Source organism: Balaenoptera physalus (assembly GCF_965194825.1).
Source record: "Balaenoptera physalus genome assembly, chromosome: 16".
Lineage (NCBI taxonomy): Eukaryota > Metazoa > Chordata > Mammalia > Artiodactyla > Balaenopteridae > Balaenoptera > Balaenoptera physalus.
In genome coordinates, this window is record NC_138898.1 from 61466885 (window position 1) to 61491892 (window position 25008).

Below are 25008 nucleotides of genomic sequence, written 5' to 3' on the forward strand. Positions count from 1 at the left end.
TCTCCATTTGCCCATGGGCTACAGTTTATTTTACAAGGACTTAGAAATATATATATATTAAGTCAAAGCGACTGGCCTAGACTCTTAAAATGTCAATGGCATGAAAAGCAAAATGGCTGAGAAATGGTCCCAGGTTAAAAAGAGATGAAAGAGTCTTGCACACGAATGCAATGATGAGTGATCCCAGGGTGGAGCCTGGAAAACAGAAAGAGCTGCCAGAGACATTCTGGGGACAAGTGGGGGAATCTGAATACAGAATCTGTTAGATAATACTATTATGTCAATGACGAATTTCCGGAAGGTGAAATACCTTGTATCTCAGATAATTTGTACTGAGGTTATATAGGACAATGTCCCTGTTCTCAGACTATACAGGCTGAAGGATTTAGGGATGAAATATCACAATGTCTGCAACTATCTCTCAAAGAATCCAGAAGAGAGATAATAAATACATAGACTGATAAATAGATGGGATAGGTACAGATGTGGCCAAGTATTAACAATTGGTGGTTCTGGGATTATGGGTGGTTGTTGAGCTATGCTTGCATCTTTTCTGTACCGGCCACATGCTGGGCACTCTGCCTAGCTCGGTACATGGATTGCCTCATGTAATCCTCAGAGCAGCCTCGGGATGGGGGAACTCTATCATACCCATTTTCCAGTTGAGAAAACAGAGGCAGAGCCAGATTCCTGCCCCAGCCAAAACCCACATGATGCCACTGCTCCATTGCCACCCTTCTTGTGAAATTACGAAGGATAACTCAGCAGTCTTGCCCACTTCCAGTTTGAGTCTGAGTGACTTCACCTCTTCACTGTGGTGTAGAGGTTAAGAGCACTGGATCTAGAGCCAGCCTGGGCTTGTATCCTGGCTTACCTACTTAGTGGCTGTGTGTTTCTGGGCAAGTCACTTAACCTCTCTGTGCTTCCATTTTCCACCCCATCCCCCCCTTTTTGCGGGGGTTGGTAAGAGAGGAGGATCATTGTAACTGCTTCAGAGGATTGTTCTAAAAATTAAAGGCACTATTATATGGAAAAGCTTAAAAGAGGGTTGGCCCGAAGTAAGTGATCACTAAATACTGTTGTTGCTGTTGCTATTATTCTTGTAATCCCAGCACCCCTGCCTCAGCCAGTGATGGAGAAACCTGGAGGGTCTTTCCCTTCTGCACCCAGGGCTGGCTGTCTAGAGCTGGCCTCTGGGCAGGTGGCCCCTAGTGGGTACTGCAGAGATCTTGGGGTGGGGGGTATGGTAAGAGGCCTCCCTATCCCACCTCTTCCCAACAGAACTGCCCTGCTGCCTTCGCCTGGGAACGAGTTACTCAGGTGCGCTGTAAAGACCTCCAGGGAAACACACATTTAGTCAGAGCCCATAAGCCCACGAGCTCACCAGAGCCTCCGAAGTCTGTCCCAGAGGGCTGGAAGCAGCCTCCTGTGTTTTGTCTGTTTTGTGTCGCTTTCACCCTTTGACATTATGGGGGTGACTCTTCAGGGTGATCAAGAAAGAACCCAGGTAGGGAGTGTTTATCAGTTCACTCGTGGCCTTTTGGTTTTGTGAACCAGATGTTCGCACACTTGAAAAGTCATCCTGAGAGCAGACTGCGGTGGCCAGCGGGTGCGGGGGGAAGCTGTTTCTCAGTCCGGAGCGGCTGGGGTGGATCCTAAGTCATCCTGGTCCCCATCCACGGCCCCCTTCCAAGGGGGTGGAAAGGGAAGGACTGTTGCCATGGTGACCACAGAACCCAGGCTGCCTCGGTGGAACCCTGTGCTCGGAGCATCCAGCTCTGGGAGCACACAGGTGTTTGCTGGGCCTTCTCTGCCTGTGACATGGCGCTCGATGCTGGAGGTGATGAGACAGATGGGTCGATGGCTGTCAGGTGATGCTGATGACCCTCATCACGATGTGAGATTATCTTCCTTGTTTACTTAGTTGTTGTCTGTCTCTTCCGCCGGAACAGAATGCGGGGACTCTGCTGTCTGGTCCCACCATCCCACCTGGGTCCTCAGGATTTAGTGTTGTGTCTTCAGGCAATAGGCAGTCAGGACATAGCAGTGCCTGCTGGCGGACCCGTGAGTGAATGAATGAGTGAATACATGAATCTCACAGGCTAAAGGCAGAGACAGAGATGTGAACAGATAGACAGTACAGGTGAACAGGAAAAGAATATGCGTATAAATCTGTGGCTAATCTAAACATGACAGATGTTGACATTTGGAACAAGGTGGTAGGTAGAGTCAGATTCATCTTGTGTGTTTGAAATTTAATTATTTATTTATTGGCCATGCCACGCAGCTTGTGGGATCTTAGTTCCCCGACCAGGGATTGAACCCAGGCCCCAGCAATGAGAGCGCCGAGCCCTAACCACTGGATCGCCAGGGAATTCCCCTAAAGTAAAAAAAAAAAAAGGAGTGATTGCTGGAGAAATACAGATGAGTGGCATCTAACCCTGAATTGAGAATCAGGAAGGCTTCTTGGAGTAGGTGGCCGGAGGTGGGCACTCTGAAAAGGTACACAAGAGGTAAGGAAATATGCACAGGAGGAGGGGCAGAAAGGACATTCCAACAGACAGGATCGTGTGAGTGACAACCCGGAGGCAGCAAAGATCAGCGTATGTGCAGGTCAGCGTCCAGAGGGCAGGACATACAGGTTGGGGGCAGGGGGTACCCAGCCAAGCAGCTGGGCTTGATCCTGGGGGTAGCAAGGAGCCAAGGAATGTTGGGGCATTTCACATTTTTTAAATGTGAAAAAATAAGATGGTTTCAATAGAAAGCCCTCAACTCATTCCTGAAAGCCGTATCTTTTTGCCTGGAGGATGGCTGGGGGTTTTGTACATGTCTCAAGGAGTATCATTTTAGAGATTTTCTTTTTTTAATTAGCAAGTTTGTTTTCCTAAAACTATCAAAAAGCCATAAAATGGAGGCATTTTTCTCAACAGGAGGGAAGGCAGAGAACGCTGTTGATGAGAGAAACCCAGGGAGGTTTGGACACCTGGGTGGGTTTCCCCTCCAGGGAGGATGCCAACCAGGAAATATTCCATGCCGGTTTTATTTACTCTGCGTATCTGGCTCTGTGTGGACAAAACACCGCGGAAGTGATGGATGTTTTGCACTAGATCAATGCTCCAGCCTCACGTGTTGATAATCAGCAGCAGCTGTGATCAGCCTTCTTCCCCAGGTTCATGTCCCAGCTCTTTCCTTGGTGCTATATTTTGTCCTCCGGGGCCCACTCCTTTCGATAAACAAGCTAAACAAGGCATTGGGAGCTGTAGGGTTAAGGGCTCCAGCCATCTGCCCTCTGTGGTCCCGTGGGAAGACTCCCTAAACGGACAGATTACGTTTGATGTCTCAGATGCTGCCAGATCTTGTGGGCGGGTGGGTGAGGGTCAGGTAAGGCTGGCATGAGGATCTTGGAAATCAACACACACGTGCCATCCAGAAGGCCTGACTGTTTGGCCAGGATCATATGACTTATGGCCATGGTGCCACATCAACAGCAAGGGGTGAGCCTGCTTGATTGGTTCAGAAGGCGGTGAATCGGCTGCTTTTTCATGACTCTATCCTTGGACCTCCCCTCCCCTTTGCTGTCTCTCCTGCACCAAAATGTTTAAAGCGTTGGCTGGAAGAATTAGGACGCAAGAAAAGGAAGGCAAACTCTTGGGTCACATATTGATGTTTAAAACATGCAGTTAGCATTCTCTGTTACCTGGAGCTGTCCTAAGTGCCATGGAGTCATAAAGATGCTGCTTCTTCCACGCCAAGGACCTTACATGCCATAGGGTGGGATGGGGCGCCTCGTGGAATTTGGGCCTCTGCACCCTGGAAGGGACTGTGGGACAAGCTTTGGGGTTTAGGGAAAGTGCCACGTGTGGGCTGAGGTTGGAAACGAGAGTGTGGCTAAAAGATGAAGGTCTTGGGACTTCCCTGGCGGTCCAGTGGTTAAGACTTCATGCTTCCAATGTAGGGGGCGTGTGTTTGATCCCTGGTCAGGGAACTAAGATCTCACGTGCTGCAAGGTGCGGCAAAAAAAAAAAAAAGAAGAGATGACAGTCTTCAGGAAGGCTGCAAACAGTGATAACTGTTGAAGTTTTTTGTCCCTGTAAAGGAGGTGTATGTATGTTGGTCTCCGTTGATTGATGAGCTTTCTGGGTAAGGATCCCAACCACCAAACTGGGAATATACCCAGATCTTAGTCTTCAAGCGCAGAGGGCCATGGTTCTAACACAGCTCCACTATCTCCAGCTTTGTGTCCTTGCGCAAGTGGCAAAACCTCTCTGAGCCTATTCCCTCACCTGAAAAATGGGAGAGTAGTATTTGCCTTCCAGGAGTAGATGAGATAGTGTGAGTAACACTTGGCACAGGAGGGATTCATTCATTGAATCGTAGCAGACCCTGCATCAGGCATCAGTGAAAGATCCTTTGAATTTCTGAAAAGTTAAGATATTTCCAAGGGATCGTAGGAATACTGTCGGGCACACACTGTAACTCCGATCTCCAAAAAAGTGCTTCCAAGTCGCCTGCGGTGCAGACCTGGAAGGAAATAAATGGCTCATTTGTTATACGCTGTGGTATTTGCATACTTAGCAGTTCCTGGAGTCCTTAAAATGATTTGGTTTCTCTAAACAGGAAGCATGTCTCCTCTCATCACGCTGACCTTATCTGTTGCTTGTTGGCCCCCCATTTGGGAACACTGGATCCTGAGGACAGAGCAGGGCACGTTCTCGCTCTGCAGGCACGTGCCGGCTCAGCGCAGGCGCCCCGTAAACACCTGTGAAATTCAGCAGACGCCCGTACGTTGGCCTGGGTCAACTTGTTCAGTGTTGGCACAGCATCCTTCCCAGCCCAGATTCTGCTCTGTCACTCCTGCTCCCTTGTGGGGTTGGAAATCCAAAACTAGCCCAGCCATTTCAGGACGCGTCTTTCCACCTGTTTCCTGCTCCCAGAATAAAGCCTGTGTCTCTCCCATTCAGAGGACTTGGATTTGAAGCCTTGTCTGTTCTTTCCTCCCTTCACTCTGTTCTAGTGATGCCGTGTTCATGCTGCCTGCATGCATGATTTAAGTTCACCTTATTCTTCCTGATGGAGCCTGGCGGGCTGGGGCAGGCAGGTGAACTGGGAGACAGAAGCCTGAGGATGGGAGACGTTGAGGCAGACGAGCTTCTGTCTCATGGAAGCTGGATGTTCAGGCTCAAGCAGAGCTAGAGATTTGCATGTGCAAATTGTCCCTCCCAGCACTTGAGGCTGTAGAACAAATACCTTCCCTACAGAGTAGAGGGGTCTTTGGAAACTGAGAACATGGCCTGTGAGGAGCCTTCTCTTCTACATCTTGTGTGTAGGCTTCAGTTGGCCGGAACCAAATTCTGTGCCTCGTGACCACATGGGTAGGTTTTATTCTTCCCATTTTACAGATGAGGAAACTGAGGCCCTGGTGAGCTGAGCAATGTTTTTTTTTTAATTAATTAATTTATTTGTTTTTGGCTGCGTTGGGTCTTCGTTGCTGCATGTGGGCTTTCTCTAGTTGTAGTGAGCGGGGGCTACTCTTCGTTGCAGTGTGCAGGCTTCTCATTGCAGTGGCTTCTTTTGTCGCGGAGCACGGGCTCCAGGCGCACGGGCTTCAGTAGTTGCAGCACGCGGGCTCAGTAGTTGTGGCTCGTGGGCTCTAGAGCGCAGGCTCAGTAGTTGTGGTGCACAGGCTTAGTTGCTCTGCGGCATGTGGGATCTTCCTGGACCAGGGCTTGAACCCGTGTCCCCTGCATTGGCAGGAAGATTCTTAACCACTGTGCCACCAGGGAAGTCCTGAGCGACTTTTTTTTTTGGCCATGCCACACGGCTTGTGGGATCTTAGTTCCCCGACCAGGAATTGAACCCCAGGCACTCACCTGGGCCCTCGGCAGTGAGAGCGCAGAGTCCTAACCACTAGACTGCCAGGGAATTCCCTAGTTGAGCAACTTGCCCAGAGTCATCAAGCTAATAGACAGCACATTTGGGCCCAATTTCTGGCTCACGTTACTTTCTCAAATGAACCCTTAGTCTGTCTGAGGAGTCAACACTTGCCTGTTTCTAAGAACAATATTCCTCTCTCCTGATACAAGCCACTGATGATTGTATCATGCTCCGCGAGGCAGGTTGTTAAAGGAAATCATGAGTGCAGGCTGGGAGGGCCGGGGTCTATTTTGCGGAGAAAACCAGGGAGGGGGTCTCATGGGAGTCGGGGCTGGAGGAGGGAAGCCAGGTCCGAGATAAAACCTTCTGTCCCAAGGCCACCGTCACAGGCCCATGAATGGGGCCCTGTTAGCCATCTGCAAAGGCCAGGGCTCTGGCTTTATTGGTTGCCATGGCGACCCCTGGCCTTGACAATGGAGGCCCACTTAGCTGAACGTGTCATTGTGTCCCCATTGAGTCTGCAGAAAAGCGGACGGCTAGGGCTGCAGATGGGAAAGGAATGTCCCCAGCCTCTGCCAGCCCTTTTGTCTCTGTCCCTAGAGCAGATAGAAGAATGAGAAAGAGCATCTTCGGGGCCTCAGAGAGGTCTGGGGCATCTATCTCTAGCTAATGACACATGCAAAGATTGGGTGTTCATAGGGCCTGGGAGGCAGCATGGTGGAGAGATGAGTCTATCTTCGTAGGACGGTTCTGGAGTGTTTATTATTTATTCAATGATTGTTCTCAGCTGGGCATTGGGGCTGGGGATACAGCAGGGACCCGAGTCCCAGGTCTCAGTTACCCTCTGCTACTCCATGAGTTAGGTGCAATTGGTATTGTCCCCATTTTACAGAGGAGGAAACTGAAGCCCAGAGAGGTTACTTAAGGTGCCCAAGGTCACACAGAAAGCAAAAGAGGCTGGTTTCACATCAAACACCCTGCATACCACCTCCCCAAAGGGCCACCTTGATCTTCTTCTTTCTCTTCTTTTTCATCTTTGGGATGTTTAACTTTCAAAGTCGGAAACCATTTCCAAGGATTTGGGGGCCATGCAGACCTGGGTCAAGTGCAGGGTCCACCGTTTACCCCTTAGGAAGGCGGTTCCAACCCTGCCTCGGGAGCTTCACCAATGCCCAGGTCAGATCCGTGGGTGTGCCCGGGGTGGGGGGGTGGGCGTCGTAGGTGGAGAGCTCCCCTGAGTCTCACGAGCAGCATGGGGAAGAATCACTGGCTTTTGAGAACCCAAAATCACTGGCTTTTGAGCTTGGGAAGCCATTCACCTCTGAGCCTGTCACCTGAGGTGGATACGAAAAGTAATCTAGAAGATACAGGGCACACAGTAGGTGAGCCATAAACAGCAAGGGAGGGCATATGGGGCTATATGTACACATATAGCTGATTCACTTTGTTATACAGCAGCAACTAACACAACATTGTAAAGCAATTATACTCCAATAAAGATGTTTAAAAACAAAATCCAGCAACCAGTACTTTTGACTTTTTATTCTCCCTCCAAAGCAAATTGGAAAGGTTTTGTTTTTCCCCTTTCACCTGAATTCCTCTCCCCCTATTGATTTAAACATTACTTTCTCCCAGCCCTGCCCACCCTTCAGTTGCACCAGGCAGATAAGAGGGAGCAGAGAGAACTAATTAGCATTTTAATTAGAGGAAAAGGGATAGGGAGCAGTGGGTGGGAACCCAAGGGTTTCAACTTGTTTTGACTGAAACGCACAGTAAGAAACAGCATTTATTGTAGGGGCTCCGGGTGTCTGAAACAAAGATCACCTCCATCTGCCGTGTACTCTGATGGTTCCTATTCTGTCTAATTTATTGATTGATTGAAATTACTCTTTAGGTTCTATCAAGGAGAAAAGTTCCTGTCCGCCTTTAACACCTGTCTAAGAGCTGGTGGTCTCCATCCCAGCAAAAAGAGGGGGCCTGGCCGAGGCCGGAAACCTTGGGCAGTCAACCGCATCCAGCTTTTAATTTAACAACCTGTCTTGATTTTATTACATTCTTTCCCCCATCACCTTTATTTGCCCCAGATGAAACTTTGAGGAAAAGGGGCTGGGGAGTGATTAGTAGGGGTTGTGGGAAAATAGCTTTATAAAGTTTAGAAAGCAAGTTGATTTCGGGGCTTCCCTGACAGTCCAGTGGTTAAGACTCCAAGCTTCCAATGCACGGGGCGCGGGTTTGATCCCTGGTCGGGGAACTAAGATCCCAGGTGACTCTCGGCGCAGCCAAAAAGTTAAACAAAAAATAAAAGATATAAAGCAAGTTGATTTCAAGAAGTACGTTAAGTAAATACATGTTGTACGAGATTAAGAATGTGAGGGAGAAGTAGTATGCTGGGAAGAGGTTTGGAAAACACAGAGGGAGACGGGATTTTAGGGACCAGGGGTGCCTGCAACCAGCTTGTTTCCATTCAGAGTCTGGGATTTCTCCAGCCCCGCCTTGGTCACAAGCCTCAGGGTGTGCCGGTGCTCAGGAAGCTCCCCCTCAGGCCCGGGATCCCTCAGGCCACCTCCTCCTTTTTCCAGATGTGCCACAGATTGCAGAGGGCATGGCGGGAGGAACAGGGTGATGCTGGGACCCCTTCTGGGGTAAGAGTGGGGGTGGGGAGCAGTGCTGCCAGGAATTCTCAGTAAACAGCTCGCCACATGCTTCTCGGGGTCAGAAGGGGCCTTAGAAACAATATGATCCAACACCTACATTTTACACACGAGGAAACCGAGGCCAGGAGATTGATGTGTCTTCTGTGCCCAAGCCAAACAAGGGCTGTGGTGGACAGTCAGTGACACAGTGACTTTAGCTTTGAGGGGAGGGGAATGTTATTGTTAAATTGTTGTTTTAACACGAATTTCAGACCTGCTCGCTAATTTTAAATATGATCTACCTTAAAAGGCGTGTGGGACTGTCTGCCTTTCACAGCTCAAGTGCGGTGAGTCCGGGAGCTGTGCTGAGCTCCGGGTACCTGGTGAACAGGAAAAACTCCATCCCCACTCTCTCGGGGTTTGCATTTTTCTAAGTGTGATTGGAGGGTTTTAGGCAGGAGAGTGATGCGAGATGAATTATCCTTTAAAAAGGTCAGAAACCAATTAGAAAACAGAAGGAGAGGAAGAGAGAAAGCCAGGAACCCCCTGAGGACATCATTGCCCCGTCAGGTGAGAGACGGGCATGACTGGCCCCCAGCAAGACCCCTGGGCACCCAGCTCTCTGCTGTCACTGTTGCTGCTTTGAGGTCTCTGCCCGGGAAAGGGAGCCTCCCCTGTGGCCGACTTGCATCTAAGGGCCCCTAGAGTGAGTCTGCAGGGAGAGTCTGCCTGTAGGCTGTCCCCTTTCCTCAGTGACCCCAGAAACCTCCAGGGATCTCAGACCACAGAGCTCTAGAATCAACGACTGCACTATTACGGTGCACGTGAGAGACATCACTAATCTATCACAGCTCTTTTTAAGCTGGGTCTTGCTTTGCATTTCATCAGAGTGCCTATGCACGGTGCCTGGCGTATCACAGGGGCACAGGGACATCTGCTAAGTGAATGAATGAAGCAGATTGGTCAAATGACAACTTGGGATCACACAGCCTGTAGCGGCAGGAATTCAAACGCAGGCCTCTATGATCAGGATGTGTCATTCCCCTCTATGGCTTTTTCTGGTCCTCTCTCTCCCCTCTGTGAAAGAGGAGGGATCACTCAACAATTCTCTTTTTTTTTTTTTTTTTTTTTTAATATTTTATTTATTTATTTAATATTTATTTTTGGCTGTGTTGGGTCTTTGTTTCTGTGCGAGGGCTTCCTCTAGTTGCGGCAAGTGGGGACCACTCTTCATCGCGGTGCACGGGCCTCTTCACTATCGCGGCCTCTCTTGTTGCGGAGCACAGGCTCCAGACGCGCAGGCTCAGTAGTTGTGGCTCACAGGCCCAGTTGCTCCGTGGCATGTGGGATCTTCCCAGACCAGGGCTCGAACCCGTGTCCCCTGCATTAGCAGGCAGATTCTCAACCACTGTGCCACCAGGGAAGCCCAACAATTCTCTTTTATTGAGGTCAAATTCACATAACAAAATTAACTATCAACCATCTTCTGTGAACAATTCTGTGCCTTTTAATACATTCACAATGTTGTACAACCATCACCACTATCTAGTTCCAAAACTTTTTCATCCCCCGAAATAGAAACCCCGTGTCCATTCAGTAGCCACTCCCACTATCCTCTCTTCCCAGCCCCTGGCAACCACTGATCTGCTTTCTATCTCTTTGGATTTACCTATTCTTGAAGTTTTATATATAAACAGAATCTTACAATATGTGACCTTTTACGTCTGGATTCTTGCATTTACCATAATGTCTTTGAGGTTCATCCATGTTGTATCAGTGCTTCTTTCCTTTCCGTGGCGAATGATACTCCCGGGTGTAGACAGACCACATGGTGTTCATCTGCTCATCCACTGATGGACAGTGGGTTGTTTCCAACTTTTGATGATTGTGAATGGTGCTGCTGTGAACATGCGTGCTTATGTATTTATTCCTATTTTCAGTTCTTTTGGGTGTATACTTAGGAGTGGAATTGCTGGGCCATATAGTAATCCTACGTTTAACACTTTGAGGAACGCATAATTCTTAAACCACCATCTCTAAGTCTGAGGGTTTAGGAGCTGGTCCCTGGCTGCTTCCTCGCCATCATCTCCCACCCTGGTTGGTGCCCTCCACTCAGCTCACCCCAGCAAGCCCCCCTCCCCAACTCAACGATGACCCCAGCGTCTCATTGACATGCTGAGTACTCATTCCCTCCCTGTCCTCTGGGACTTGGCTGAACAGGATCCTTCCGGATAAGACTAGAGCAGCTGGCACTCTCCCTCCTTGAGAGGGTCTCCAGAGGGTTCCATCTGGCCATCAGCTGTTTCTGCCCCTCATCTTCCCTTCCACCGCTCTGTGATTTCTTGCCTGAATCGTTGGCCGTTCCATGTCCTTTCATGCCTCCGAGCATTAGCTCAGGCCTTACCTCCCCTTTCTTCTGTGACTTCTGAAATCTCACAGCCTTTCAGCAGCACACCCCTCAACCCAGAATTAATTTCTCTGTTCCCATGGCACCTTGCTTATACCAGCAAAAGTCAGGGTTCCATTCTGTCTTGTACAGAATTAGTTGTTGACAGTGAACTGGAAATTCTTTCACCTGCATGCCCTGCCAGGTTATTTTAAGAATTTATCAACATGATGCGTGAAGCAGCTACTACATTAAATTCTCCCATTTTTTTCCCCTTCGTTCCTCTGACACTAAATTATGAGCTTCAGAAAGAGAGGAGCATTTTATCCATCTTCGTTTTCTCCTGTGTCTAAATAATGCAGTGCCTTGCCTGAAACAGGTGCCTAATTAATTTTGTTGATTGAATTAGTGGGCCAGGGACAGTAAATGAATGACATTAATTCTTCTGATTGTTGGAAATATATTGTGCTAAGAACTAACGTCTGATAGAGATCAGGTTTCGTTATAAGGTCAGTTTCAACTGCGGGCCACTGAAATGTCACTGAGATATGTTTCCCAGTGTGACATTTTGTAATTGAAAGTGTATAGATGTGACTTTCACTTTTGCAGAGCATTCAAATGTTAATATGCTAGCTCTCCGAGATTCTCGCATTTTCAAAAACACGTCTAATGGAAATTGAACTGTGTGGAGTCTTAAGTGCTCCCGTTTGAGACAAATGCTCTTAAATGAGAGACAGCAACTACTCTTTCTACCTAGTTACCAGGCTGCTAAAAAGTAACAGGCTTGCATTGAGTTGGCTGTTCCGGAATAGATCAAAATATCCATTGAGTTATTAAGGAAAGAGTCTGGTTTCTCAGTTAATTTAAGGTCTCACCTTCCAAGCCCATGCTTTTCTCAATAATATTTTCTCAGGTGAAAAGCAACAAAATTTCCTCTCTGAACTAGATCATTTGTATTCATCAAGCCCCGTTGCTTCTACAGTAGGTGTTTTGTTATTCACTGACTTAATCGATGTTGTAATGAAGGGTTTGGGGTCAGGCAGTCCGAAGCAATCCTATGACCAAAGCCAAATACCTTAACTCCTCCGAGCTTCCATCTCGTCGTCGAGCTTCCATCTCGTGGTCTCTGAAACGGAGAGGTACACTACTGCTGGTTGAGCAGATTGAGGGGCATAAAGTACCCTTCAGAATAGTCACTTCCACCCTGGAGGAATCCCGATCCCCCGGAGAGAAGGTTCGCCGGCCCAGAAGTCTCTATCCTTAGCCACCCTGCAGGGCGTTGCTCTACCTGCAGTGCTGAGTAGAAGAAGCATTATTATGGTTTTGTTTATCGTTTTCTTTTTCTTTTTTTGGCTGCGCCGTGTGGCATGTGAGATCTTAGTTCCCTGACCAGGTATCGAACCTGCACCCCCTGCAGTGGAAGCACGGAGTCTAAATTACTGGACCACCGGGGAAGTCCCAGAAGAGGCATTATTATTCCCAGTGCACTCGCAAAATCTGGGGCTCTGACGCCCTAACCATGCTGTTAGCTAGGATTCTGTTTGCAAGCAACAGAAATCCATTCAAAGTAATGCAAGCAAGCCCAGAAAAGTGGGGAAGGGGGAGGCTTTCTGGACTTTCTTACCAAGGCACTATTAGGATGGGAACACTTTTCCCTCACTCCTGATGTTTCCTCCCACGTGGAGGGACATCTTTGAGCGTAACACTCCTGGCTCTCCCCTGCCCCCGCCCACTCACCCCCCGCCGGGGAAGATAACTCAGGTTCAGAAGTAGGTGCTGCACTCATGGCCGAGCTGAGCTGCAGGCTTGAGATGGAACCAGGGAGTCCCCCACATGCAGGACCCACTTTCTCTCTCCTGTGGCTGCTTCTCTCTAGTGCAAAGGCCACATTCTTCTCCATGAAAAGACCTTGTTTGGGGACTTCCCTGGTGGGCCAGTGGTTAAGTCTCTGCTCCCAATCCAGCGGGCCTGGGTTCGATCCCTGGTCAGGGAACTAGATCCCGCATGCCGCAACTAAGACCCAGCGCAGCCAACTTAATTAATTAATTAACAAAAGACCGTGTTTGAACGCCGGCTCCTCTTACAAGGTAGAGAGTGGCTGACCCAGCAGCTCCCAGGACTCTGGCCCAGCCAGGACCAGTCAGCTATGACCAGTGGGGCTGGGTCGCACAGAACAGACCTGGCTGCCATGTCTACACTCCTGTAGACGGAGGGAGAAGTTTCTGAGAATGGTGAGTGGTGACGTTTGCTGACCCTGGACTCAGACAGCTGAGTTCTGTTTTCAGATCCACCATTAACATCTATGTGCCTCAGTTTCCTCATCTGTAAAAAGGGGATCACATAGCATTGTTGTGGGTGTTAATAATAATAATAAATGTTAATAATACTGTATGTAGAGTGCTTAGCACAGTGGGCAGCATGTAGAAAGGACTCGGGAAACAGAGTAATAATGAGAAGTGAATGCTTCCGTCATTGTTCTGAGAAACAATACAGGTCTATATCCAGTATTGTAGGTACACAAGGAAAATACACGTGCTAAGTAACAAAGCATGTATTTAGTGAGAAGACCCACAAACAAAAAGATGAACAGAGAGTATGTTTGAATGGTGGCCTGGGGAGAGGGGGATGGAGGGGGGAGAGGTGATAAAAAGAAGCAAATAAACAATGGGGGAGGGAGGCTTTGCTCCAGGCCCACAATGCAAAAGGCAACTAACAGAGCTAGGCGCCAGGATTTGGGATCAGGGCTTAGGGGCAATCTGGAGAGAATCAGCCAACACACCTGTAAAGTGGGAGCTGGGAGCCTGACTCCCTGGGGCTGTGTAGGGTAACTATCCACTGGGCTCTGGGCCTGTTCCAGTTTCAAAACTGAAAATCCCACATTCCGGGGACCCCTCTCAGTCCAGAACAAACTCGGGAGAAGTACAACCCCCAAAATGGGCCACCGGATATGCCTCTGGATCTGCAGGATTCCCAACCACCGATATTCTGTATGTGAACAGGGCAGAGGGAGCTCCCTGCTTCCCACATTGAGCAGTCATCATGACATCTGCTGTGAAGTTTCATCCTTCTAGGTCTTTCCATCGTGTAGAACACAGGCCTGCCTTGCTTATCCCAGGTGGATGATGCCCTGAGCTTGCCAGCTCACCTACAGAGAGCTCTCAAGCCAACCCTGTCCCCTCTCTTTGTTTTTCCATCTAGAAAATGGGCATAATAATCCTACCTGGCTACAAGGTCAAATGAAAACACATGTGAACAGGCTTTGATTTAAAGTGTATATTCTGGGGAATTCCCTGGAGGTCCAGTAGTTAGGTCTCGAAGCTTTCACTGCCGTGGCCTGGGTTCAATCCCTGGTCCAGGAACTAAGATCCTGCAAGTCACGTGGTCAAAAAGTTTTTTTTTTAAAGTTTATATTCTGGGCTTCCCAGGTGGCACAGTGGTTGAGAATCCACCTGCCAATGCAGGGGACACGGGTTCGAGCCCTGGTCCGGGAAGATCCCACATGCCACGGAGCAACTAAGCCCATGTGCCACAACTACTGAGCCTGCAGTCTAGAGCCTGCGAGCCACAACTACTTAGCCTGCATGCCACAACTACTGAAGCCCGCATGACTGGAGCCCGTGCTCCGCAACAAGAGAAACCACCGCAATGAGAAGCCCGTGCACCAAAACAGAGAGTAGCCCCTGCTCGCCGCAACTAGAGAAAGGCCACGCGCAGCAATGACCCAACGCAGCCAAAAATAAATAAAATAAAATAAATTTATTTTTTAAAAAAGTTTATATTCTGTATGAAAGCAAAGGATTTCGTATTAGAAGAAACTTCTCCACTGTGTGGGGAAATTGTGGGGAGTGGGATACTTGGCCAGCAAGGGTGTGGTCTTTGTTGGCCTGACTCTGTGTTTCTGTTTTCTTTCAGGGCAGGAGCGTGTGACAGGGGTCTCTGTTGCCGGTGGAGGTGACCATGGCCTCCATGTTGCTCACCCGGCGGCTGGCCTGCAGCTTTCAGCACAACTACCGCCTGCTCGTGCCCGGTAAGCCCTGGGGAGGTCTCGGCAAGAACTGGCCCTAATGGGAGACACAATCCAGACTAGAGATTTGGGGTCTGAAAAAATACTTGGGGATAAAGGGATCCGCTGTCCCACCCACCCCCATAAAACTGTCCCCGTCGCCACCCCTCCCATCTCCACCATGTGCTCCTGTCCCCGGGTGGACAGCGCTGCAGTGGTCAGGGAGCTGATCCATCCTGGAGCCACTCTGCGGGCACGGAGGTGGTGGCCCCAGCAGCCAGAAGGGCCCAGCTGGCTGCATAGGGATTGTTGGAGAAAACACATAGCTGGGTTTACTGCCGAGAAACAAGAAAACTACAGAAGTCCTTGTAAAGCTTCAAGGGCACTGGATGGGAGGCCCCATCCCAGGCATGTCCACCCCACCCTCTGCCTCACCTCCACTCACCCTGCACCCAACCGGCCAACAGCACTGGCTCATTCTGCCGCCGTGGTCTCTCTCAGATGCTTCTATTTCTCTCTGCCTCGCCGAGTTCAGTGTAGCCAAGTGAGCACCCTGCCCGCGTGATCTCAGGAGACCTCCCTCCCTATAGTCTAATGAGGAAGGAAAGGGTGAATCCCATTTTACAGATGAGAAAACTGAGGCTCAGGGAAGCAAAGTCATGCAGCCCCTTGAATGCAAGTCAGTCCGGCTCCAAACGCTGGGTTCTCATCATCACTCCCCCACGTGCCTCCCAGCGGCTCTGGGAGAGGGAGGCTTGCAGTAGCCTCCTTTGGATGCCAGCCCCTCCAGGCTGTCCCCAGTTTTCAGAGCCCCGTGCTTGTTGTCACAATGCCTCCTTCTTATTGTCAGTCCTGTCTGCCTTCTGAAGACAAATTGTTGGCCGAGGCCTTGGTTTGCATGTTGAATGTTGCAGGTGTTTATATCCTGAGTGGAATAAAAAGCAGGAATGTTCTCTCCTCTCCCACAGGTTTTATTTTTAAATAAACATTTTCCTTTGGAATATTTTAGGTATGCAGAGAAATTGCAGAGACAGTACAAAGAGATCCCATATGCTCCTCACTCAGTTTTCCCCAGTGTTAGCATCTTACATCACCAGGATGCATTTGTCACAACTGAGGAACTGACCTTGGTACGTTGCTCTGAACCAAACTGAGACTCAGAGAGGTTATGTAACTTTCCCAGAGTCTCAGAGCCTGCCAGGGACTGAGCCAGGCTTTGAGCGGAGCCGGGTTGCCCCAGGACCCACACCCTTAACTACATATTAATTATCTATTGTCATATAACAAATACCTGCAAACGTAACAGGTTAAAATAACGCATGTTTATTATCTCACGGTTTTTGTGGATTACGAATCCACGTGGCTTGGCTGGATGCTCTGGGTCCAGGTCTCTCATGAGGCACAGTTGAGCTGGTACCAGGGCTGTGGTCCTGTGTGAAGGTTCACCGGGGGAGCCGGGGATCCACTCTCAAGCTCACTCGCGTGGCTGTGGCTGGATTCAGTGCCACGTGGAAGTCTTCATGCAGCCGCTCACAACACAGCAGCTGCTTCCTCAGGGTGAGGGAGAGAAGAGGGTGCCCAAGTGGGGAGCCACAGGCTGCTACCACCCTCACTGTGTTCAGAGGCTTCCGTGCAGTGCCTCCACCCACTGGATCACTGCAAAGCCATTAAACATGCTGATAGTTCATGGCCTGAGACAGTGTTCCCATATGGCATCATGCAAAGCGTTTATCATCTTATATCAGCAAGTAGAGCACAGAGACCGGGAGACCAGACAGCAGAATGGTTCTCTCTGGGTGGTGAAATTAGACGTGTTTGTTTTTTCATTGTTGCTTACTGATATTTTCCTTACTGATAAGAGTAAGTGGGGTGGACAGTCGAGGGGAGGGATAAGGTATTTTGTTTTGTTTTTAAACAAAAGCAGAGCAAACAACTCCAGTTGAACGTGACCTTGATTTTGGCCAGGCTCACATACAGAACCCTTGCTATTTGGGAAAATGACATTCATTTATTACTCTCAGTAGAAGACTAAGAGGACGTTAAAAACATTGGATGGCTGCTTTTACAGTTTAGAGTTAAAAAATGACTCTGTGGGGCTTCCCTGGTGGCGCAGTGGTTGAGAGTCTGCCTGCCAATGCAGGGGACATGGGTTCGAGCCCTGGTCTGGGAAGATCCCACATGCCGCGGAGCAACGGGGCCCGTGAGCCACAACTACTGAGCCTGCACGTCTGGAGCCCGTGCTCTGCAACAAGAGAGCCCGCGACAGTGAGAGGCCCGCGCACCGCAATGAAGAGTGGCCCCCGCTCACCGCAACTAGAGAAAGCCCTCGCACAGAAACGAAGACCCAACACAGCCAAAACTAAATAAAATAAATTGATTAATTTAAAAAAAAATGACTCTGTGGATTGGAATGGCCACAGAGGGCTGGGCGGGATTTACCCACTATGCCTGGTCTTGTGTGTCAGGGCACACCCCTGCCTTCTGGGCGTGCTGCTTTATTCATGAATGAAAATACTGGATCATTCAATATTAATTCAAACATTTTTTGGCTTCCTTGTACTTTTGATAGTAATTTGCCTCTGGGGAAGTGAGTCGTTTTGCTGCAAACGTTTCATTTGAAAGACCCACACTAGATGAAATGGAAGATACATCAGTTACATTCACAGTATCCGGGAAAGGAGAGGTCCAGTGGACAGATTTCCAGCTTAGCCACTCAACAGATGTGTGACTTTGGGCAAATTAATTGACCTTTCTGAGCTTTAGTGTCTTCTTTAACATGAGAATCATAATAACGTTTACCACCTAGGGGGTTGTGAGCATTACATGCGGTAATCCATGTAAATTGCTCAGAATAATGCCTGGTATGTTCACCATTAGTGCTCAGTAAATGGACATCTACTCATGCAACTTGGTATAAGCGATCCCAGAAAAGGCTTCCTTGACAATTTAAATCTTGTTCTCTTTTTTTGTGGTTTATGGCATTATATATCATCAAGAGAAAATTTGTCATCTTGGTATTTGGTTATTTTCCTCTACTCTACAAAAAGTCAAAATTGAGATATAGTGGGAAAAGCACAAGTATTCTGGATTCAGATTCTGGCCTTGCAACTCACTAGCTGTGTGACCTCAGGAAAGTTGCGTAACCTCTCTGATCCTCATCTGTAAAATGGGGACAACATCATCTCACAAAAAGGTTGTGGATTAATTAAAACAAGAGGTGAGCATTTGCCTAGGTAGGGCCTGCCTAGCACAAAGTAGGGACTGAATCTGTGTTAGCGTCCCCATCTTCCTGTTTCCGATAGCACAGTTGCCAAAAAACTCACCAGACTCTGACTTTCAGGATTTCTGCCCAGAAGTTTTGGCCCTCTTCCATCCACACCCACAAAGACTTGGTACATGGTAGGAACCAGTGCAGTTCTTGACCCAGACCCATCTACCTTGCACCTGGCCATGGCCTCCCCGCCTCATGCCCCATTGCTCTCTGCTCCCAGTGGAAGGATCCTCCCCCTCTATCCACTGCCTCTCCTAGCTCCTACCCCGACCCCACCTCCCAGTCCTGTTTACTCATGGCCTTGGCATCCTCATAACCGTGACTCCACATGACCCCACACGCTCCCTGTCGTCAGGATCCTTTCAGCCGCAGGTCCCACTGCTAACTCCCTCCATTCCTGGTATTCCCGCTTTCCAACCCCCAAGAAGTCTGATTCCTACAATGCGATGTCAAGACATTTTCTGGAGACAAGAAGGGAGGACTTGTGTATCCTCACGAGAGGACAATTTACTACTTACAAATTTTTCACTTTCCCCCTTTGCTGGAGACAAAGCAAGACCAGCACTGGTTAAGCGCTCTTTTTATCCAAATAGGCATCGCTGTTGAATGCAGGTCTAGTTGGACTCAGTCTTGACCAGTAGCCCTGAGCTCTGGAAGAGAGAAAGAGTTTACAGTTTTCTTAAAAGTCATCAGTGTGTTCCATGACCTTTAACTCTCTGCTAACGGAATAAATGGGAATTCCCTTTTCATTGTAAGATCAAACAAAAGATAGTAAAAGCTGGTACCTTCATGCCTCAAAATAAGGGTAGTGTTGGATTTTAACTGGATTTTACGTTCAAAAGGCTACACTTTATTGCATAATTAATTCAGAAACCTTCTTTGATATTCAAAGCAATTATGAAAAATTAAGAATGAATTTAAATATGTTTTCTAATATGGCTTTTTATAGTTTGGCAAGTTGTGTGTGTGTGTGTGTGAGACACAGAGAGAGAGAGAAAACAGAGAGAGATGCTAGCATGTTTTACTGTTAATTTCCTTTCCTATGTAATGCAGACAATAACAACCTACCGCTCAGGGTTGTGGAAAGATAAAATAAGATCACACATATGATTTATATGAAGCATCTAGAGATTCCCTAGTTTGATGCAAGTATGGCAACCCATGTAAGAGGAACTCGCATTTTCCAACCACCAAATATGTGCCAGGAAGATAAAAGATGAACAGGGACATTCAAAGGATTTCTAGGGGTTACTGATTATAAATCATTACACACTTGGATTCCGCACAGCGGTCTTTTGCTTAGGGGTCAGTGAGACTTGGGATTGAAACTACCCTTCATTTCAGCAAGATGCTGAGCTAAAAAGCCCTGGGAGGTTAGCCTGGGAACTCAAGTTTATTTAACCCTCTACAAGTTTATTATTACTATGCAAAAAATGTGAAATCAGTTTCAAGCAAACGACTTGTGCCCCAAATATTTTTTAACCAAAAAAATCTATAAGTAAGGACCACCTGAATTTAGACATTTGATTATTCTCTCCTGGATGATTTTTGATTGATGCAACTAGGGGCACAGCTCCCAGGTGGGTGCTACTGGCATCTAGTGGGTGGAGGCCAGGGAGGCCGCTATACACCCTACAGCGCCCGGGGCAGCTCCCACAGCAGAGAACGACACAGCCCACAACGTCAATAGGCCCGAGGCTGAGAAACTCAGGTCTATATATACATATGGATATAGATTAAATTTTTTACAAAATTTGGATAATTTTTATTATGGATACATAATATTCCCAGTATTCCACTGTCTGTGAAGTGGTAGAATATGGCATATTCTATTCAGCAACTCTCCATTGTTGGACATTTAGGTTGTTTCCTCTTTGTTGTTGTCAGAAACAATACTATGACAAATATTTTTTGTGTGTTTTTGGTTTTTTTCTTTTTTCTTTTGGCCTCCCTGTGCTGTATTCGGGATCTTAGTTCCTCGACCAGGGATCAAACCCATGCCCCCTGCAGTGGAAGCATGGAGTATTAACCACTGGACCGCCAGGGAAGTCCCAATATTTTTAACCGATATCTTTGTGCACTGGTCCCGTTATTTTCTTGGGATGAATCCTAAAAACTGAGATTGCTCACTCGAAAGGAATAGGAAGCCGGCATCAGCTTATCTTCACGCCAGCAGGACGTGAGCATGCTGCTTGCTTACAGCTTCACTGGCTCCGGGCTTTCCCATTTCTTTAAGTCCTCAGGGTTCCTGTGGTGCCCACGTGGCCACACTCAGAGTTCTGGGGCAGTCTGGCGGGGATGCGGCTGAGGTCCTGGCACTGCCTCTGTTAGGGACATCGGGTGTTATAAGGGCAGGAGTCTCACATCTGCTGTCCCCAGGGGTTCTCACCATCTTTGTTTACCGCAGGATCCAGACACATCAGTCAGGCCGCAGCCAAAGTCGACATTGAATTTGATTATGATGGGCCTTTGATGAAGACGGAAGTCCCAGGGCCTAGATCTCTGGTGAGTTGAGCACAGCTGAATGGTGTGTTTCAGAAAAGAGCAAAAAGTGTCCATGGGGCAAGAACACAGCCAAGCTGAGGGCCCCGTATCCTTAGCTGCTTTCAGAGAGTTCACCATTAGAGATCCAGAACCTTAAACCGAGCCATTCCTTCATAAGAAGCCAAAGAAGTCTTCTCAGAGGAGATGTATCAGTTGTCTATTGCCACAATAATGCTGCGTAACAAACAATCACAAAACCTCAGCAGCATACAAGTTGCTCATGCATCCAGGGTTAACTGGCCGTTGGGTAGGCAGCTCTCCTGGGCTCATCTACATGCCTGAGGGGTGATTGGCTAGGCTTGTCTTGGGTCACTGTGGTGACTTGGCTCTGCTTTGTGCACCTCTTATGCTCCAGCCAGCCAGGCTGAGCTTGCTCTCACAGTGATGGAAGAGGAGAGCTTGCTATAGGTCTCTTGAGCTAGGCTCCACACTGGCCCACCATCATTTCCACTTCATTCTGTTGGCCAAAGCAAGTTACATGGCTTGCTTTGAGTCCAGAGTCAGGGGCTGGGGCAGAGCATTCCAACAACAGTGAAGGAACATGACGATGTGATATGGCACAGGGCATGTATAGCACATGCCCCCCTGAGCTGGATCTTAAAGGGCCCCAAGGAGGAATTGGATGAAGGAGTGCATTCTGTTCTAGGCAAGGGGAATGGAGAAGCCCTCAGGGTGACAGTACAGGATGTATGAGAGACATTGGGTAGCTCTGAATCCCTGGAATTGATGTTAGCCTGTGAGATGGAAGAAACACAGATGAGTGAGGGGTGTTGCAGCTTCTCCTCAAAGAAGCTACAAAACCTGGATACAACACACTTTGGAAGGCTGGTTAACCTTGATTCTGTGTTGTAATGTGCAATACTGTTTCTAATGTTTGCACGTAAAAAATAACAGTGTAAACCTTTTTAATACAAATTTATTTTCTTTGCATATTTTGCAGATTTTATCCACAGTGCCTTTTTTTTTAAGTCAAAAGCTGTCTCTTTTGTCATTGAAACTATTTAATAAATCCAGAAATCTTTGTACCGATATAAATGATTGTAGTTATTTTGCATAGTCTCTTGCTGACAAAAGAAGACTTTTTTCATGCATATTTCTATTGGGGAGGGGTGGATTTTAATTTAATAATAGTAAAATACTTGGAATAAATTTCATATTCTTGTCATGAATATTATTTTGTATTTTTACGTAGAAATACATAGTTTTATGACACTAATTGCTAAAGTTTACTTTATGTTGACTTGTTTTTAAGGAAGAAATCCTTGTAATAGTAAAACCACTAGTTTGTAATTCCCAGTTTCTATGTGGAATTGTACAAGTGGGGTGTTCAGATTATAATTATAAATAGTTCTTTGATGTGCAAATTTCTATTTTCAGTTAATTTTATTTTCCTAATGGGGTGTTAAAGCCTTTTTTTACCCCTAAATAAAAAGAGAGCCCATGCTTTTCTGGACATTAGGTAAATATCTTCAGCTTAATTTTTTTTGTTAAATAGTTTATTTGACTGTTATCTTTGAAGTGTCTAAACCTCCATCCTGTCTGTTGTACTGGTAATTTAACTGGCAGGAATTGTTTCCTGCCAACTAATTCTATTAAGCAATTTAAAAATATTTATAATATTGGGAAAACATGAAAGATTTTAAGCTGCTCTGGCAAGCATGTGTCCTTGCTATAATGCTTTTCTCTTCTCTCCTGCAGGAGTTAATGAAACAGCTGAATGTAATTCAGGTGAGCAAGGATGAAATAACAATCCTTCCATTGCTTCTTTGTTACAATTTAGCCAAAGGACACAAACACTGAATCTGTGCTGGCTCTTTTTTTAAAACATGCAGCTGACTTTTGATCTAAACATTTTTTTCTAATTTCCCTTGTGATTTCTTCTCTGACTCATTGGTTATTTATGTGTTGTGTAATTTCCACATTTTGGTGAACTTTCCAAACTTCTTTCTTTCTTTCTTTCTTTTTAAATTTTATTTATTTATTTATTTATTTATTTATTTATGGATGCATTGGGTCTTCGTTGCTGTGCACGGGCTTTAGTTGCAGCAAGCGGGGGCTATGCGTCTTTGCAGTACGCAGGCTTCTCATTGCAGTGGCTTCTCTTGTTGCAGAGCACGGGCTCTGGGCGCACGGGCTTCAGTAGTTGTGGCATGTAATTGTGCCCATGTAATTACCATCAGGGCAAAAAATCCAACACTGCCAGCACCCACAGATACCATCCCATCCATGTGTCCATAAATGGGCAGGACATGGCTTACTTCATCAATTCAAGCTTAATCCTGAAAGACTGAGGATCTAAGGAATTGCAGTGAGCCTGATCCAGTCTCTCCTTTCCCCAAGAATGCAGAAGCTGTGCACTTTTTCTGCAATTACGAAGAGAGCCGAGGCAATTACCTGGTGGATGTGGATGGCAACCGGATGTTGGATCTTTATTCCCAGATCTCCTCTGTCCCCATAGGTAAGAGCTGGAAAATCAGTCCCTGAATGTAGCCTCTGTCTCTGTGTTAGTTGTGGCTCTCCAGACTTCAGCCGCTCCTTCCAAGATGTACATCCTTGTGCGCAGCCAGACACTTCCCTCAAGGGCAGAGAAAAGGAACAAGTCATTCGTAGAGCGTGTATTACTAGGAACTTTACATGTCTTTTCTCATTTACTCCTCCCCAAAACCCTACAAGTATGGATCTGGGTAAGTATGCCCATTTTGTAGGTAGATGAGCAAAGCTTGGAGAGGAGGCATAGGCAGAATGTGAACCCATGTCCAATGTCAGCAGTCTTAGGATTCCTGGAAGAAGATCCTGAGGCAGGGATTTGGTGCAAGTGGTTAACTGAGGGAGCGCTCTTGGGAGAGAGGGCAGGGAGGGAGAGAGCAGAGGGCAGGGGGAAATTAAGAAGGATGAGGTCTCAGCCAGAGACCAGCCACAGCCTGATTCCACGGGGGGCTCTGAAGCGTGCATTTCACCCCAGAGTCCGTCCCAGGCCAAGGCAAAGAGGCTGGCCTTTTGGTACCCCTGGGCCAGTCGGTCCTTGCCCATCAGCTGCCAGAGGGAAGGACTTGTGTCATCTCTCGGGCGATCCTTGCCATCAGCTGCCAGAGGGAAGGACTTGCGTCATCTCTCGGGCGAAGCGGCTTCCATTCACCAGGGGCAATTTTCCAGAGAAGGAGGCCGCTGGAGCCATTAGCAGCACTGCCCCCCTGCCAACACACACACACAGAGCAGCTGGGAGAGGGGTGGCTTGCCCAGGAAAGGTGACCTGGAGGGGCACCAGTGGCCTCTGCCTCACCAGGCTCACCTCCTGGCCATCCAGAGCAAGGCTGTGCTGCCGCAGGAGGGCATGGCAGACGCGGCAGACAGGGCTGATTGGCACATGCAGGTGGCTGCTGTTTGTAGCTTGGATGGCCGATGTTTCTTGGGTCGATGGATTACCCGCGGCATCCAATGGTTTGTAGGCTGAGCGTCGGATGAAACCTGTCCCTTAGTGAACGATGCCAGAACACCCTGGGCTCCCCATCAGCAGCTCCCCACCCCCCTCCAAGCCCCTGCACTCAGCCGCCTGGGGTCTTTCCCCTGAGACCCCCCTTTAGGTATCCATGCCTCTTCTGCTTTCCCCCTGCCCAGTCCCTCGAACCTATTTATTTCCCATTAAGATGACATTCTATGGGAAAAGAATCTACGAAAAAAGAAAAAAAGGGAATGGATATATGTGTATGTATAACTGATTCACTTTGCTGGACACCTGAAACTAACACAACATTGTAAATCAACTCTACTCCCATAGGGGACTTCCCTGGCAGTCCAATGGTTAAGATTCCGCGCTTCCACTGCAGGGGCGCGGGTTCGATCCCTGGTTGGGGAACTAAGATCCCACATGCCGCGCAGTGTGGCCAAATAAATAAATAAATAAATAAAAAGAATCATACCAAAAAAAAAAAAAAAAAAAGCTATACTCCAATAAAAATTAAAAAAAAAAAAAATGAGATTTGGGGAATTCCCGGGCGGTCCAGTTGTTAGGACTCAGCGCTTTCACTGTGGAGGCCCAGGTTCGATTCTGCTTGGGGAACTAAGATCCTGCAAGCTGCACAGTGAGGCCAAATTAAAAAAAAAAAAAAAAGATGAGATTCAACAGTTGGCAGCTGACTCATTGTTTAGGGGAAGTTCATCATTCAGAGATGCCTTGGCCTCTGAAGGCGATTTGGAGCCTAAGATTTACAAAACCCTCTCTCCATATCCTGTTGGAGTGAACGGGATAAGATCTCGAGTTTTCCTGGGACTGTGGGCCAGTCTCTTCCCAGCTAAGCTC

General features: G+C 47.8%; 2 protein-coding genes across 6 annotated transcripts in view; one reads left to right on the forward strand and one right to left on the reverse strand.

Moving 5' to 3' along the window:
• The window catches only part of ABAT (4-aminobutyrate aminotransferase), an 88550-nt gene that overhangs the window by 36175 nt on the left and 27367 nt on the right, over window positions 1-25008 (forward strand). For both annotated transcript variants that reach the window (XM_082432510.1, XM_082432511.1), the window contains exons 2-5: window positions 14806-14920; window positions 20575-20672; window positions 22410-22439; window positions 23052-23169. In XM_082432510.1, coding sequence (XP_082288636.1) covers window positions 14851-14920; window positions 20575-20672; window positions 22410-22439; window positions 23052-23169 — 316 coding nt within the window. In that variant the 5' untranslated portion in view covers window positions 14806-14850. The remainder of the gene's footprint in view (window positions 1-14805; window positions 14921-20574; window positions 20673-22409; window positions 22440-23051; window positions 23170-25008) is intronic.
• TMEM186 (transmembrane protein 186) overlaps window positions 14846-25008 on the reverse strand; it is a 48546-nt gene continuing 38383 nt past the window's right edge. The window contains exons 2-5 of one of the 4 annotated variants that reach the window (XR_014255273.1): window positions 23106-23286; window positions 16232-16552; window positions 15342-15821; window positions 14883-14954 (exon numbers count right to left, since the gene is read on the reverse strand). The gene's annotated coding sequence lies outside the window, so the exon portion shown is untranslated. Of the gene's footprint in view, window positions 14955-15341; window positions 16553-23105; window positions 23287-25008 lie in introns of all 4 variants that reach the window. The other 3 variants (XR_014255272.1, XR_014255274.1, XR_014255271.1) reach the window with 3 other exon arrangements.